Source organism: Gopherus evgoodei, chromosome 9, assembly GCF_007399415.2.
Source record: "Gopherus evgoodei ecotype Sinaloan lineage chromosome 9, rGopEvg1_v1.p, whole genome shotgun sequence".
Taxonomy (NCBI): Eukaryota; Metazoa; Chordata; order Testudines; family Testudinidae; genus Gopherus; species Gopherus evgoodei.
Genome location: NC_044330.1, coordinates 6,924,926 through 6,940,314, shown reverse-complemented (window position 1 = coordinate 6,940,314; position 15,389 = coordinate 6,924,926). Strand labels below are relative to the sequence as shown.

Genomic DNA, 15,389 nt, shown 5'->3' with positions numbered 1-15,389 from the left:
ATCTGGGAAGTTCTACAGACCCGCCTTATACAGCTCAGAGGAGCCCAGCATCTGGTCATGGAAACTAAGGAGCCTGCTGAATACAGGGAAGGCCTGGAGCTCCCAGCAAATACCACCACCAAATTCCCGCTCTGACCCAGCCCAGCTTCTGATCAGACAAACGAAAACAACTTAAAAAAATCAAACCAAAAACCAAAGCAGCGATTGGGAGCCAGCTTCGTTAGAACAACTCAGCAAAATAAAATTCCGCTTTATTGGTGGACAACATTGTTTCACACATACATCAAACAGGCCAAAAAAAAAAATAAAAATAAAAATAAACAGCAACTTCATAGACAGAAAAAAAACCAAAAAAACCCTTTTCTCTTTGGCCTTGCCATCGCATACAAACCCACTACTTATAGTACAGCTAAAGGACAGACACAAAAAAAGTTACTGGAATGCTCGGAATAAGATTGTAAATTTTTTTTTTTTGCGTTTTTGTTTTTTTACAAGGTCGTTTTTCCTCCTTCGGGAGAATGGTTTGTTGGGACGCGGTCACACCACAAGTAAAGTCAGAGATGGGTAACGAGAGAGAGAGAGACACACTTCAAAGCCCCCCATTTGGTCAATCCGAGATCACTTAAAAATGGCTGACCTCCTAACAATATGTACAAAAATATAAAATGTAAATAAAAAATACAAACAAATTCTCCTTTAAAGTATTTTTAAGAAAGAAAGCAGGGCCTTGAAGTTTTGGTGCTGGGGAAAGAGGGGTTCTCGCCCCACTGATGGGGGGGAATCTTTTCGGGCATTCGTTCCGAGTGGCGGCGGCTTCGCGGGCAGGTTCGCTCTACTTGGGAAGGGTGACCACGGCGGGGGGGTTGCGACGGGACGTTGAAAGTGAACAGGTCGCGCTGGCCTTTTGTTTGTTTTTCTCCTTATTTTAAAAAATATATATATGTGCTGCCTAGTCATCTTCGTCAGTTTTCTGCTTCTTGGGATCGACGTCCTCGTCCTGGGGAAGAGCAGAGGCGTTAGGGAGCTGCAGCAGTGGGTGCAGCTGAGTGTTGCCAGGCGGCACGGGAAGGGTGGATTTCATGGTATGCCGGGAACGGTTGGGCGGGGGGGGGGGGATCCCGCCAGAGCCCCTTTGGGCACGTAAGGCGGGTGGAGCGCTCGTCCCTCCGGTCATGGCTATATTCAGGATGAGCCCTGCAGCTTCAGGGTAGACAGGCTGAGAGCCTGGGCCAGCGAGAAGGGATTTGGCATTTGCTCGTAGTGGCAGGGGTTTAGGTTTCCTCTCCACAATATCTTTGTTGCCTGCCTGTGCCTCCCCATCCCACGGCCCCCGCCAGTGACCAGATCCTTTGAAACACAGGCCTGCCCACTGCAGCACTAACGCATCCATACTGCACCCTGTGGACCTTCTGATTCGGGTCTGCGGCTCGAGCTGCGTCCACACTGCAAGATGACAGGGCTTATCCCCCAGTCACAGCGGGAAGTGGGCTCTGACCCATCCCGCCCCACAGCACGGTGCTAGGACCTGGGTGCTTGCTGCGAGTTGAACTGATGTGTGTGTAACAGAACTGGGGTTTGGGCTCAAATCTGAATCAGAATCCAGGCTTAATGTGCAGTGTAGACACATCCCTGGCTACCAAGTGAGACCCCCCTCGCCAGGAAGCCCTATTTACCCCCGCCCCCACACAGGCTCCCAGCATTTCCTTCCTTTTGGTGTTTGGCTGGAAACCAAGTTCGTGCTGAACAGTCAGAGCGGACGCTGGAGTCAGGCGTGAGGGTTAAGAGGTGCAGCGTAGAAAGCCACCCAGAGTTCAGGCAAGCGGCTCTCCCCCTCCGCCCAGCTTGGCTGTGCGCAGATCCAAGCGAAAGTGGGGGGGGGCACACTACTCTCTAGCAGAGCACTACAGCTCCCACGCTCATCAGGACTTGACAAATTGAGGACAATCCTGGGAGCTGGCTGCCCAGCCCTCCCTCCCCCTTCCCCACCACCCATAATCCACCCCTGGATTTCCCAGAGCACCCAGCACCACTGTTGCCAATCCCCCTCCTCCCCCAGCCATCGGAGTAGCTAAGAGGGTTCCCATCTAGCTAGAGAGAGTCCAGGCGCAGTAGTTCTGGCTGTTCCCCTGTAGCCATGCTGGCTTCTAACCCAGCCACAGGTCTCAATGGAACTAGGGCGGGGCCCGGAGGCCCGTGCACAGGCCTGGTGGGAGGAGAACACGACAACGGACCAGTAATTGTGGTTCCACGAGGGCTCGCTGGCCCAGTGCCAGACCCTCCAGTGTCCTGTTCTCTGGGGTTCACAGCCTGATGCACCCCACCTACCTCGTCATCCTCAGCTGCCCGTTTGCCTGTGGGTGCGTCGCCTTCCTCATCTTCATCGCCGTCCTCTTCCTCACCTGGGGGGAGGGCAGGAAGAACAAGGAACGTGAGCCTTTGGTGGCAGCTTCACGCTGGCCCAGCCTGACATAGAAACGACACAGGGGCTGGCAGGCAGGTGAGGAAAGCGCCAGACTAGGCAGAGACCTGCTGGCTTGGGAACCCGACCCTTACTGGACAAACTCAGGGCTTGTCCTTCTGCTCCTCGGACGTTCAAGGGCAGCACCAGCTCTTCGTGTTGCCCAGGCCGGGCTGCATAGGCCCCCTCCAGACAGGCAGCGGCTCGTGGCCCAGCACGCGTCTCCACTGTGGCGCCCAGAACTGCCCTCCCCCCACTGCAAGGGCTGGCACACGCCACCCTCGGCTGGCATCAGACACCCTGGGGCTCCGCCGGCTCGAGCAGCCACACAGCGAATCAGCACGTCCCCCGCGCAGGGGTGGGACGAGAAGGGTGGAGATTATTACAAAAGACGGCGGCTGGGAATAGGAGATGGGGCCGCTATACGACTAGCTCAAAGCCAGCTGCATCCTAGCTGAGCAGTTACCACCTGACAGCTGCTTGGGCCCCGATGCCGATCGCCACAGGTGCCTGGGCTGCAAAATCACCATCGCACGGCCCTTTTCTTGGAGAGGAAGCGGGGGAGGGAGGGTCTCAGCAGAGGGGCCAAGAGCGGAGTGGGCCACCTGGACACTAGAGACAGTCCCCTCCACATCTGGAGTGGGGCTCGTTGGCGGGGGCAGGGAGGGAGCCCATGCCTTATGTGGATAAATAGAGTGACGAGCACCAAATTTGCTTAAAAAAAGAAAGCCTTTCCTAGCGGCTGCTCTAACTGCTCCGATTACTTCTGCTTCGCGGCGATTAGTCCATCTTTAATGAGTTAAGAGAGCCAGAGCGCATTAGTTCCGAGTCAGAACACGTCCTAATGATCAGAACGGCCAACAAATTCTGCTGACCGGCTGCAGCCTTCCAGCAAGGGGGCAGAGAGTCAGACGTGACCCACTTTGAGCTCAAACAGCCAGTGGATCAGAACAATGTCGCCAACTGGGAGGGGAGTGAGACTGGGGAGGGGAAACCAGACCAGTCTAAGTCCTTTGCATAACGGGAGGCTTTGCTAAACTGACAGCATTCAGGCCAGTAAGCTGTCTTTAAATGTCACCATGAGTCGCACGTACAGACAGCTGGGGATTAGGGTCATCCACCCGGCACGCCCCCCCGCCAGCATACGCTCAGACCCAGCATCGCCCCCACCTCTGGAGCTGCCAGATTAGCTGCAAAGCTTCGCCAGCGAGCTCACGCACCGGGTTACTTGGGTGGATCATGTGACCGCAGTCAAGCTGATTGGGGGCATATTTAGCTGCCTGAGCTTCTTTAAGCAAGCAAATAATGGGATGGGGTTGGCAGGGAGGGATCTTTAAAAATGGATTTGATGACTCTGGGCTGAAGTTTAGTTCCAAGTATTTCAAACCAGCAGGAGGCAGGAGAGTCACTGGCAGCCCTTACTGGCTTTTCTCTCTCCTATGCAATGCCCAGGCTGCTCGGATCAGCCCCTTAGGAACCTCTTCCAAGCAGAGATTACCGAGGGTTAGGCTGGAAAGACATGAGTTAACCTTCCTGAAATCCTGGAGAGCCCCTGCCTCTTCCCCCCTTCCCTCCCCATGCCAGGCATTAGCCGTGCAGCAGGGGTGCAGGTGGCTCAGTGGTCTGAATCGTATCCATGCTTTTCTTTGCGGGGTGGGGGAGTGACAGCAGAGGGGGCTGCATCACGCTCACCACCACAGTATCTAAACAACACCCCACACCCACAGCAAAGCCCAGCTATGCAAAGCACCCAGAAGCAGCAGGCAGCCCTTCGAGGGTTTCTTGGAAAAGGCGGATGGGCCCAGGCTCCCACGAGGCTGAGGTGAAATTCAACTCCAAAGGTTAAACCTCCATTCTGCAAGGCTGAGGCTGTTGGTGTATCTCCAGTGAGCTATCCAGGAACCAGTTCCTATACGGACAGCGCCGTGTCCCACTTATTCCCCCGGGGCTGCTGCCAGGAAGAGCCCAGACTTTCCTCTATTCAGACAGGGGCTTGCTTAAAGCCCTTCAATTCCCAGCCTCAAAACCCCACACCCAGCACAACCCACTGCTGCCGCCCAAGACTGCAGGGGATTAACCAGGAATAGCTAATCAAAGGACTCGTTTTAGGCTGAGCTCAAGAAGCATGGTTTGCTAATAATGGTTCACAGCCTCCTCCCAGCCTTAACTGGGATTAAAAAGAGAGATTTTTATTCAGCCAAGTGGATCTTGGACAAGGAGCGGGGAAGGCTGAAAAGGGAAGTGACTGGTGGTCCACTGATGCCCGCCTGCAGGCCGGGTTATGCTAGGAAACCGGGGGGAGATGGGAGCTGCAAGGGGAGACATTTCAAAAAAGTTTAAATAAGCCATTTGCTCCTGTTCTAGCTGCAGATAAGACGCGTTGCAGGAAAGAGCTAAAGGTTCATGCATCTGCTTAAGTGGAACCAACTGCTTAGCATGAATCATTAGCCTGGGAAGTGAGTATGATTGAGGAGCACATGCCGCTCTCACGCAGTCCCCGCATCGACCTCCTATGCGCTCTGCTCCTCACCTGCCTGGCAAAGGGAGACCCCCAGAGCCCTGGCTCATTCCCTGGCCAGGTCAGGCCAGTGAGACTGTGGCTTCGCCCGCCACATGCAGTCGACGTCAGTTTGCTGTTTCGCTGGGACCGGCACAGCTCCTGGGATTAAGGGCGGGTTTTTCAACTACGTGCTACGAGCTAAAGCGTTTGCTCAGGGCCTCTGCATTACGCAGCATGGCTAGAAGGGGGAGCGATCTGTCCTCAACCTGTTAGAACAAACTCGGGCTGATTTCAGACCTGGGCTGGCAGACCGGGGCCGCTAGGAGGCAGGGGAGGGACAATACAAGGCTGGCTGGCCGTCAGTTGCAGCAAGCAGAGAACTGCCCAGAGCAGCCACAAGGGGGAGATGCTGCTACTGGCACTCGCTGGCCGCATGCAGTAACTCAAGCCTCTTGCTAAAGGGTCACCATTCAGGGCCGGATTTGGCTACTCTAAGGTGAGAAAGCAGGGTGAAAAATTACCATCACCCTCTTCCTCCTCGTCCTCTTCTTCGCCGCCTTCTTCTTCCTCTTCGTCTACTTCATTGTCAGCCTCCTGCTCGCCGTTTTCCTCGTTCTCCTTGTCAAGACAAGACACTCACTTAAAAAAAAAATCATGGAGGGAAATGGCTCGCCTCCTCATCCCATCCCCACACACAGAACCGCAGCCCAAGATCGAGCGATCTAGGAACCCATCCAGCAAGTGCAGTTGAGGAGACAGGCCCCCATCTTGTTCCCCCCTCAGCCTTCCTAGCAGGTGCCCACGGGCTGACATGCAAGCTATGTGTGTTTTCACTTCAAGGCTGTTCCACATTCTGTCCACACTTCACGCAGAAACAAAGATAAAGGACTTAAATTTGATGGTAATGTGGCGGCTGCATCTTGAGCCTCAGACAGGAATCTAAAGTCTATTGTGACATCGTGTCAGATTAAAAGGCAGCATTGCCAGTTTCGCTCTGGCAGTTGTTAGAAAAACAACAAAACAAGCAAACCCCAGCTTTGCTTGTGTACAAGGCTTTCCCCACCCATCTGTTTGCCACATTTTCAAACCAAACCAGGGCTTCTAGAAGGAGGCGGCACTGAAGACTAGCGTTCTCTGCGGGATTTAAGAGTCAGCCCAAGAGCTCCCGCCGCACCTCCCCTTCCCGCCCGTACACCTGGAAATCACCCCCAGGCTGGAGGCCTTTCCCGACTCTGAAACTGTACCAGCATGTTGCTTTCACAATGGGGTTACGCAGCAGGGTGCTGCTGCATGCAATGTTTCCTCCTCCCAGAGAATGCCAAACAATGAGTCCGCGGGAACAGCAGCAAGCAAAGGGCCATCTCCGAAGGATGGTCTAGCGATACTTACAGCGTTGCCGTTGGCTGGTGCATCTCTGCCATTTTCTGTCTCTTCCACAACTTCTTTCTTCTCTTTTAGATCCTTAAAGGAACAGAAATAACCAGTGAGTCACTAGGATTCCAGCCTACAATCCTCATGGTAGGAAAGTTATAAAGCGAGGCGGGGGGGGAAGGTCTGGGAGACAATTACCCTTTACATCCCCTTGCACGAGCAACTTGTTCTAGACAGTTGTTGTTGGGGTTGGAACCAGGGAGATATTTTAAGTTTGTATTAAGTAGACTTTATTAAAGCAAAAGGTTCCTGGTACTAAATGAGGTGGCCACATTTAACTCAGGAACTCCCAGGATCTTCCAAACGTCAAGAGCTGGTCTCCTGCGTCTGCTTTGCAGCCAAAGCACTGGCTCATTTCCCACCTTATCGTGTTCAGGGGAAACGGCTGCACTCCCACTGATAGCCCTTTGGCGCACGCTGAATTACAGAACCAGTCACCCCAGAGTCTGCAGACTCGCACAGCCACTTGCTGCCTTCACAACAGGGAAGGGTAGAGAACTGAGCCCAAATTGTTATTAGCTGAGCTTGTGGTGTCTCTCCCAACCAGCCTGCTCTTACTTGTAGTCACAGAGTGGAAACTCCAGGATAAATCTCAAGACTCTTAGTCAAACAGCAGGGAGACGGCTATTTTTTCCACATTACTCCAAGGAACATGGCGTCGATAGATTTAACACTGCGAGATCAGTTTAAATCCGAACCACAAGCACAGGCAGGAGAGAGCAGGCGCCCGTATGTTTTTGTTATTGATCACTGTCGAGACGTCATGCCAAGTCACTAGGCAAACAGGCTGAAAGGATCCAACTTTCTGTTCCCGCACATGGCTAAAAAGAACGCTCTGGCACCCGCGTCTGCATCATCCACCCCTTATGTTACTGCATCAGTTGCAGCTAGATCCTGCTTGCCACGAGAGAAGTTATTACCCCTGCCAAGGAAAGTTAAGGGGCCTTTCACCAGGGCTGCAGGGCAGCCAGGCAGTCTGCCTTGAACAAAGACCACGAGGTGTTGGAAACTTTTTGGCAGCTTCCTACTCTGCTGCAGCACCAAACCTGTGTTTTTTTGGTTTTTGGCAGCCTCTCCACAAGCCCCTCAGCCTGGATGGAAGCATGTCACTTTCACCCTCAGAGCTGGTGTCACTTCCTCTCTGTCAGTGTCACGGCATGGCCAGCCCCGAATAATATGCCCATCTCTCTCTTTTTATTTGAATGAAAATAACCTTTGGATTATTCGGTCAACAGCAAAGGCATATTAGAACAGTGGACTACTTAAGCCTTTCAGATACCCAGGCATCTGGATAAAGCAAGCAAGGATTAATAAAGTCTGACCGCATTATCCCAAGGCAACCTAGCCCTGGATGCCTTGAAAGGGCATCCTCTGCCATACCAAGCACTGGGGTTTATTACACCTGTTGCTGAGACCCTAGTCAAGTAAATCTTCTGTTCAGAAGTGCAGATCTACTTCCTCCTAACATTTGAATCCCATGCAAATTGCAGTTTCTCTGAACTGACCATCTCCGATTCCTATCAGTCATTACTGAAGGAGTGAGATGCTAGCATTTAACCTCACTCTTATTTGCTGCCATGCCATAACTACTTAGAGCAGCACACAATTTTAAACTGACCTACAAGGAAATTCTAAGATACCCCAAGTTTAACATAGAAGAAATGAAATAGTCAAAATTTCCAAGTCACCAGTTACGATGTTCATAATGCTTTTTGAGAAGTAACGTGTAAAACACAAGTGGTTCTCATGGCTAAGGAGGAGCAGTAATGTTATTACTAATTTTAGTTTAATAAATCCGAGGCATCAGCCGTCAGTGTTCCACTTAAAGATACTTTCAGTTCAATTATAATTGAGTTACCAGGCCAGGCTTATTTGCATAGCGACGGTGCTGCTGGAAATGCACACTACAACTTTTTCCATTCCTAAGAACGAATCCAATGCAAATAGACAAATTTGTACCAGACTACAGATGAGGAGTCAATGTAGCAGTATTACTTCAGTTTTAATGCTTTGATGGAGCCTCCAATTATAGGTGCGGCAGGACTGTTTGTCCATAAAATAGCAGGGATGTTTAGTCATAGGGAAGCCCTACCTTCCACCTTCTCCTACTCCCAAAAAGTGAATTTGAATATTCCATTTGGCACAGTAGTAACGGACACTAGAAACCATAAAAACCAACTACATTCATAAGCCATGTCATAGCTAATCCCAGTACAGACAGATTAAAAAAAAAAAAAAAAAAAAAAAAAGTCAGGTCTGATCATTTAAAAGTGGCCTAAAATATATGGCCAGCAAACTGCAAAGATTGGTCCAGTCCCAGGTACTTCTGGAATATTTGTTCATGTGATTTGTTGCCCTGCTGCAGGAGAGCCACCTGCCCCTTCAGTTCTAGCCACACCATTCGGTCACTCGGAGGCAGTGGTTTGCATGGACTCCACGGTGCGATGGATTTTAAGGGGCCTCAATTTTCAGTGACATCAGCAGTTTGCAAAAGAAAGTTGAACATTCCCAGGACTCTAAGGGAACCGGCAGCTGCATTTGTTTTATTTATTTATTGCCAGTCTTCTGCGATCCCCAAAGCCCACCTGCAACCTCCCAGTGTTCTGAGTCAGTCAATGGGGCTTACTGCGGCTTCAAAGAGCCAGGCTGTGGCTGCAGCAACCCTCCCGCCAGCAGGGGGCGCCGGCTCCTCAGCGCCACGCGCCCTGCCCCATTTCAAACCCCGCGCCACTCTCCGCGCCTTCTGATTGGCCCAGCGCCGGCACGCAAGCCGCGCCCTTCGCGTCTTGCCGGGAACTGTAGTCTCCGCGGCCCTCCGGCGCAAGGCCGCCCGCGGGGAGAGAACTCCAACTCCCATGGGGCCCCGAGCGCAGGAGCGCGCAGAGGCGGCAGCACGTGGTGATGAGCGAGCTCTGTTGCGAAGCGGGGGGGGGCGGCGCCGAGCAGAGCAGGAGGAGCCGCCGTCCGGGAGCCGAGGCGGCAGCTATGGGACCCCTCCCCCCACCCGGCGGAATAAATCTTCAGTGTCTTGTTTATTTCAGTGTCCCGACGTGGAGCGCGCGGGACCTGCGCCCTTGATCTGCTCCCCCGCCGGACCCCCATGGGAATTGGGGGGGGGGGGAGTCCTGCTGACTAGGGCCCGCGTCACACAACGGGGGCCGGAGGCAGGTGGACTCAAAGCCCCACCCGGACTGGGGAAGGTGCAAAGCGCCGCCTCCCCCCCCTCCAGAGCCGGGTCCCCGGAAGGTTTGGGGGTGCAGCGGCCAAGCCCCCCCTCCGGGCTGTAGGGCAGCTCGTACCGCGGGGGCCGCTAGCCCAGCGCGGGGCGAGCCTCCCGCAGAAGTGCAGTCCCGCGGGGGAAGCGCAGGAGGCTGCTACACAAATCCCGGGGGGGGACGGACAGCGGGGAAGTTTCCCCCGCCCCCAAAGGGCAGAGGAAGGTTAATTAGATTCTCCCCCACCCCCGGGATCCCTCCGAAACAGGCTGCTGGAGGGGCAGCGCGAGCGAGGAAACAACCCCCCGCCCCGGTGCATCCGCTGGGCGGGACCCCCTGGCCACGGCCGGGACCCGAGCGAGCCAAAGTTCAGCAAAGGGGGGAGGGGGCAGAAGGGAAACGGGGGGTGGGAAGCGCTCCGCACGGCGGGGGCTGGGGTCCGGGGACTCTCGAGTCGCAGAAGCGGGAAAACAGAAGTGAAAACGAAATTTGCAAGCAGGATTTTGGGCTGCTGACTCCCGTGGCGGCTCCGCGCTTAGCCCCGCAGCCCGTAACCGGCTGTAGCGCCTGCCTAGGGCTGGAGGGAGGGGGGGGGAAGGCGCTGCCCTTTTCCCAGCCCCGGTGGGTGTAGGGCGGCGGCAGCGGGCGGAACACCTTGAAACCCAGACAAATGCCCAGAGGAGAACGGCGTCCTCCTCCCCCAGCTTCCTGGGGCCATAGAAGAGCCCCCCCAGCCCGCTGGGGATCCAGCCATGTCCGCAACTCTCCCTCCCCGCAGTGATCGGCCGGAGTGCGGGGAGAAGCCGCGATCCCTCAAGCAAAGGGGGGGTGGTACCGCGTGGGGTGACCCTCGCTACATTGTATCCACCGCTCGCTACGCTGTATCCAAGCCCGGCCACTTCGGACTCTGCCAGTCGGGGCCGGAGGCTCACAAACGCCCCCCCCCCCCACAAGCTGTGGCTGGAAGGTTCACACTCCCCCACCCCACCCGGACTCCCACGCGTGGGCTCCCTGACAATCTTTCCTCATTCGAGCCACGTTCTGTCCTTAGGCTTCACCTCCGTGAAGGCGGCAGCGCCTGGGACACCCGCTGCTCGCCAGCCCCCCATCCGCTGGGGAGCCCAGCTCGGAGAGCAAACCCCAGAGCGCCAGTGATTTAAGCTTCTGATGAAAACAGCGCGGGGTCCCTCCCTCCTTTTGCCCCACAAGGTTAATCGGTCTTTAACTGGAGTTAAAAACCCTGCAGCGGATGGGGATCTTAACCCGCTTAAAAAGGAAAAATCTGAGGGGGGGCCGGGCTTCGTCCCCAGCTAGGGAGCCAGGCTGACACTGAAAGTGGCGGGGTTGGGGGACCCCGGCAGGTATCTGCGGCTGCGACCCCCGAGAGGCAAAGCCACGCTATTTCGCCGGCCCGGCACGCTCGCTTCCTGGCATCATTAAACAAAGAACCCGCGCAGATCACCACAAACATTTGCAGTCAGATCCAAGCGTCTCCCCATCAAAGTCAAGTCTCGCCCCCCCGCCGGCCAGCCAAGGAAATCGCTTCCGATTATTCGCCTCCACCGAGTTGTAAAGTTATTTCCAGGCAATTAAAGTGATCGGGTTGTTTGTTTGGGTGATGGTGTTATTAAATGCCCGACTCCCCCCAAACAAACGTTTCGTTTCTCGCCCGCTTCATTTCAAAGAACGGGGGAGGGGGGGGCTGGGATCAACCCCCATTAAAAAGTGGGTGTTTCGGGCCCGATCCTTTCCCCCTACTTTCCAGGCAGGTTATTTCCCCTCTCTTGGACAGGAGGACTAAAGTGGGATCCAAGTTTGATTTGGGGAGGCGGGGGGCTGTCAAGCGGCGAGGCGATTTGAATGGAGAGAGATTTCCACAGACAGGCAACATCAACAAAATTACAGCGCGCTTTTAAATGCCCCGTGGAAACACACACACACAGACACACACACACAGCAAAACCCCTCCAGCGTAAGACTTTACAAGACTCCCCCCACCCATCCAAATAAACAAACAAACAAACTACTCTAGGTTTGCAACATTTGAGACAAATCACGCCCCCTTCCCCCACCCCTTGCAGACAAAGAGAAAAGCAAAAAAAAAAAATACACACAGCAGGTCCCCCCCCCCCCAAGACAAAACGGTACTTGGGAACACAGTAAAAAAAAAAAAGAAAGAAAGCGGAAAAAACGAGGGCGGGAGTGCAGCGGAGGGCTGGGTGTGGAGCCTCACCTTGGTGGAGATCTCCGCGCTGGTGTCCACGGCTGTGTCCGACATGGTGCGTGGGGAGAGGTGTATATAAAATAGATCTGATACAAAAATAAGCGAGGAGCAGGTCCGGCAGCCCGAGGAGCGGCGCGCAGCAGGGCAGAGACAATGCAAAGATGGCTTTGGCCAGAGCCAGTGGAGAACTCACGCGGCGCCACTAGCTTTAATATAGATTAGTGGGCGGCGCGCTCACTCCCCTGCGCCATCCCCATTGGCCAGGCGCGGGGAAGCTGGGCCCGGCCATTGGTCGGGGGGCAAACAATGGGCAAGGCCGCTTAAAGCGGCAGAGCCGCCCCGCGGCTGCAATGAGTTTGCGCCCGGCCTCAGCATGCGGAGCGCGGCAATGGCCTCGCTGCGCCTCTCCGCCCCCTTGCTCCCCTCCGCAGGGAAGTGGCTCCGCACGCCGCGTGCAAAACGCAGAGCCCTGGGTTGCATTGTTAGCGCCAGGCTGGAACAGAGGAACTAAGCAGGAGCAGAAACGCCCCCCCTCCCCCGTCTCTCTCCTGCAGCCGCGGTGCCGCCGCCGGCTTCTGCATGTCGACACTGCCATGAGGGCAGCAACCCCCACTCTGCAAGGGGCGGGGGGGTTGAAAAAGTTGATGCAAATGAAATCCGCTTCTGCCTTAAGCGCCCCCCTGCAAAGAGCAGCTGCGCGTTTTACACCCGTGCCAGCGGCGGGGGGAGCTTTATTCCGCCTTTGGCTGATTAAAACCCAAGAGCAGCGTTAGTCCCTAGGAAAAACCTCACACGGGGCTAGGGCTGGGACTTTCCAACTCAAGGGAGAGGAGGTCGGGGTTTCAATCCACAAGCCGCGACCGAATAAGCAATCCCTCCCCGCTCCACACACTCCCTTTATCTTAGCGGTGATTGAACCTTTTACGATCCAGCCACACCATTAACAGACCCCCACCCCCCCAAAAAACCAGGAAATTACAGTTAAAAAAAATACAGTTCCGATTTCCCCCCAATTTCACACTTCTTTTGGGGGGGAGGAATCTAGACTCTTTCCCAGCTGGGTATAAACGCTCTCACCCCGCATTACCCTGTTAAAGCTCATTTAAAACCCCAAACTTATTTTCCCCGAAAGCAAGAAATTTACACAAATTAATCTGTGAAGAATTTAAAAAAATACCCCCGCATGGAGGATTTTTTCCTCTTTTGCTAGAGCCCTACCTCCCCCCCCCGTAACTTTGCAAATGGGGTGGGAAGGGGAAAGAGAGAGAGAATCCCCCAGCCTTAATATCACACAGTGGAATAAATCAAATTGGACGGAGACGGGGGAAATCGAAATTTTTTTTTTGCATTTTTTTAAAAGCCACATTGCAATTTTTTGTTTGAAAATCGCCCAATTTTTTTTGCACTCCCCACGTTTTGCACGAAGCTGCGTCTGTCCCACACGCCGGCCCCCTCCCAGCTGGGCCGGGGGCAGTCGAACCGGCAGAAAGTCCCGTTTCAAGCTCAATGGAGGCAGCTGAGCAGCGAAGGGGGGGTGGGTAGAGGAACATGCCACACTCAAAATGGCGCCCGCAGCCCTTCATGGGGCAACCATTCGGCTCTCCCTCCCAGCCAGGGGCTCTAGAAGGCCGGATCCGGCCCAGCCGCCACCGCAGCACCTTCATAAGGCAATTCCCGGTGCCTGTTGCAAGAATGGGGCGATCGGAGCCAGCGGAGGGGCAGCCCCGGGCGGAGCAGTGCTTCTGCCACACTCAACATGGCCGTTGGGCCGGGGCAGAGTCTCGCCTCGGAAGGCGGGATATAGAACTCAGGCGACTCGGATTGGCTACCAACCCCGAGCGAACGCTATGTTGACGCTTTGCGCCCTCTTATTGAGCGACGCTCCTGTCCGTCTTCGATAGAGTGGTTGCGAAAACCCGGATATAAGATCACAGTAGAAGTGTGGAATGGACTCAGCGGCTGTACAGAGAAGAGGGAAAAGGAACCAGGTAGCCCTGTTAATCGAGTTTTTGCAGCTAGCCGGTTACAACAGCGCAGGGGGCCGTGCTTGCTGACTTCTCGAGGTCCCATCCAGCCCTGCATTTCCATGATTGCTGCTGTTAGACCCTGACACACATCTCTGCCTGAACTTCAGCAAAGCTGCTTAAGAAGAAAAACAATGGCATGGGATTTTTTAGCACTTTTCCTCCAGTGTCCTTGTCGCTGTTAAATTTGCTAAAGAAGCTATTTTAACATGGATCTTTGGCTTTCCGATATACCCATCGCTATGCAGCCTACACACCAGCCAACTTCTAAACAATGTTTTAAGTTTAAATATTTCAACAACTCGCTTTGAATTTGGGGCTGGAAAGGAGTGTCTGTTTCAGGAGAACATTCCCCAAACTAGCTCCATTGATGACCTGAGGGCAGATTCACAACAAGATTCAAAAGTGCCCCGGATTCCTAGCATCTTCACCTCTAGCTGGAAATGTGCTCATCTCCACTTTGGTTTATCGTGCCTGTGGGACTCGAATGTTCAACGCTGGGGTTAGGTACAACAGACTGTTAAAATAGGGTGGGCAAAGGATCCCCAGTGGGGATCAGCCCACTGCACCATGGTTGTCTCACCTTGAATAAGGAGGTGGCCTTAGAGAAGGCAGTGTGATCTAATGGGCAGGGCGCTGGACTGGGAGTCAAGAGACCTGGATTCTCTTTTAAGCTCTGTTACTGTTGTGTGACCTAGTGCAATGGTTCTCAACCAGGGGTCTGGGGCCACCTGGGGGGCCGTGATCAGGTTTCAGGGGGTCTGGCATTAGAGTTAATGGGGTGCAGGGCAGAAAGCCGAATGGACTGAAGACTGGGGCCCTGAGCCCCACTACCCAGGGCTGAAGATGAAGCCTGAGGAACTCAGCTTTGAGGGGCCGCGTGGGGCCGTGGGCAGTTGCCCTGTTTATTACCCCCTAATGCCGGTCTTGACTTTTATATGGAGAAAAACAGTTGTTGTGGCACAGGGAGTTTTTATAGCCGTGGGCCGTGGAGTTTTTATAGCATGCTGGGGGGTGTCACAGAAAGAAAAGAGTTGAGAACCCCTGACCTAGTGAACACTTCATCTCTCTGTGCCTGTGCCTGGATTCCCCACTCACACTTTGTCTATTTAGGTTGTGTGCTAATTAAATTAATTAATTAATAATTGGAGATATCACTGTGTGTACATACGGTGTCTCACACAATGGCACTGTGCTCTCAGCTTCTAGGGGTGACTGTTGTACAAAGAGTTAACTATGAGTAGCCTGTTCAGAAAACAGATCCCAGAAAGTGATGTTTCATATTGATCTGAGCAGAGGATGTTGCAAAGTGTGACCGCTTGGATCAGGAGCACTGCAGAGCAGGTGCAGCTGTCTCTATGGGCCTCACGTTGGATCTAGATGGAGCAGCGCATACAAGGATCTGTGGTCTCCACAAGCTGCCTCTTTTACATTCCAAGAGGAGCGGTCGGTTCCGATCACGGCAGTGAACTGTGGTTTTGGGTTTGCGGCAGGGTGTCAATGCAGCTGGAATTCTGAGTGCCTTCTGCAGTAGCAA

The 15,389-nt window shown here is 54.1% G+C and overlaps 1 protein-coding gene across 3 annotated transcripts; it reads right to left on the bottom strand.

The window, feature by feature from the left end:
- Positions 1–216: 216 nt before the first annotated feature.
- On the bottom strand, positions 217–12,035 carry PTMA (prothymosin alpha). 3 transcript variants are annotated; one of them, XM_030574694.1, is made up of 5 exons: positions 11,838–12,035; positions 6,348–6,419; positions 5,486–5,576; positions 2,326–2,399; positions 217–997 (listed from the first exon to the last, which is right to left on the bottom strand). In XM_030574694.1, exons 1-5 carry the CDS (start codon positions 11,880–11,882, stop codon positions 950–952), a joined length of 330 nt encoding a protein of 109 aa, XP_030430554.1. In that variant the 5' UTR covers positions 11,883–12,035; the 3' UTR covers positions 217–949. The 3 variants fall into 3 exon arrangements, with proteins under 3 accessions (XP_030430554.1, XP_030430552.1, XP_030430553.1); XM_030574692.1 differs by having other exon boundaries at positions 5,480–5,576; positions 11,838–12,032; XM_030574693.1 differs by having other exon boundaries at positions 5,480–5,573; positions 11,838–12,032.
- Positions 12,036–15,389: the final 3,354 nt, after the last annotated feature.

Coding starts and splice junctions, on each gene's coding strand:
- PTMA (XM_030574692.1), bottom strand. CDS start 11,882: ATGTCGGACACAGCCGTGGACACCAGCGCGGAGATCTCCACCAAG. Junction 5,577..6,347: donor CACCAGCCAACGGCAACGCT/GTAAGTATCGCT, acceptor TGTCTTGACAAG/GAGAACGAGGAAAACGGCGA. Junction 2,400..5,479: donor CGAGGAGGAAGAGGGTGATG/GTAATTTTTCAC, acceptor CCCTCCCCCCAG/GTGAGGAAGAGGACGGCGAT.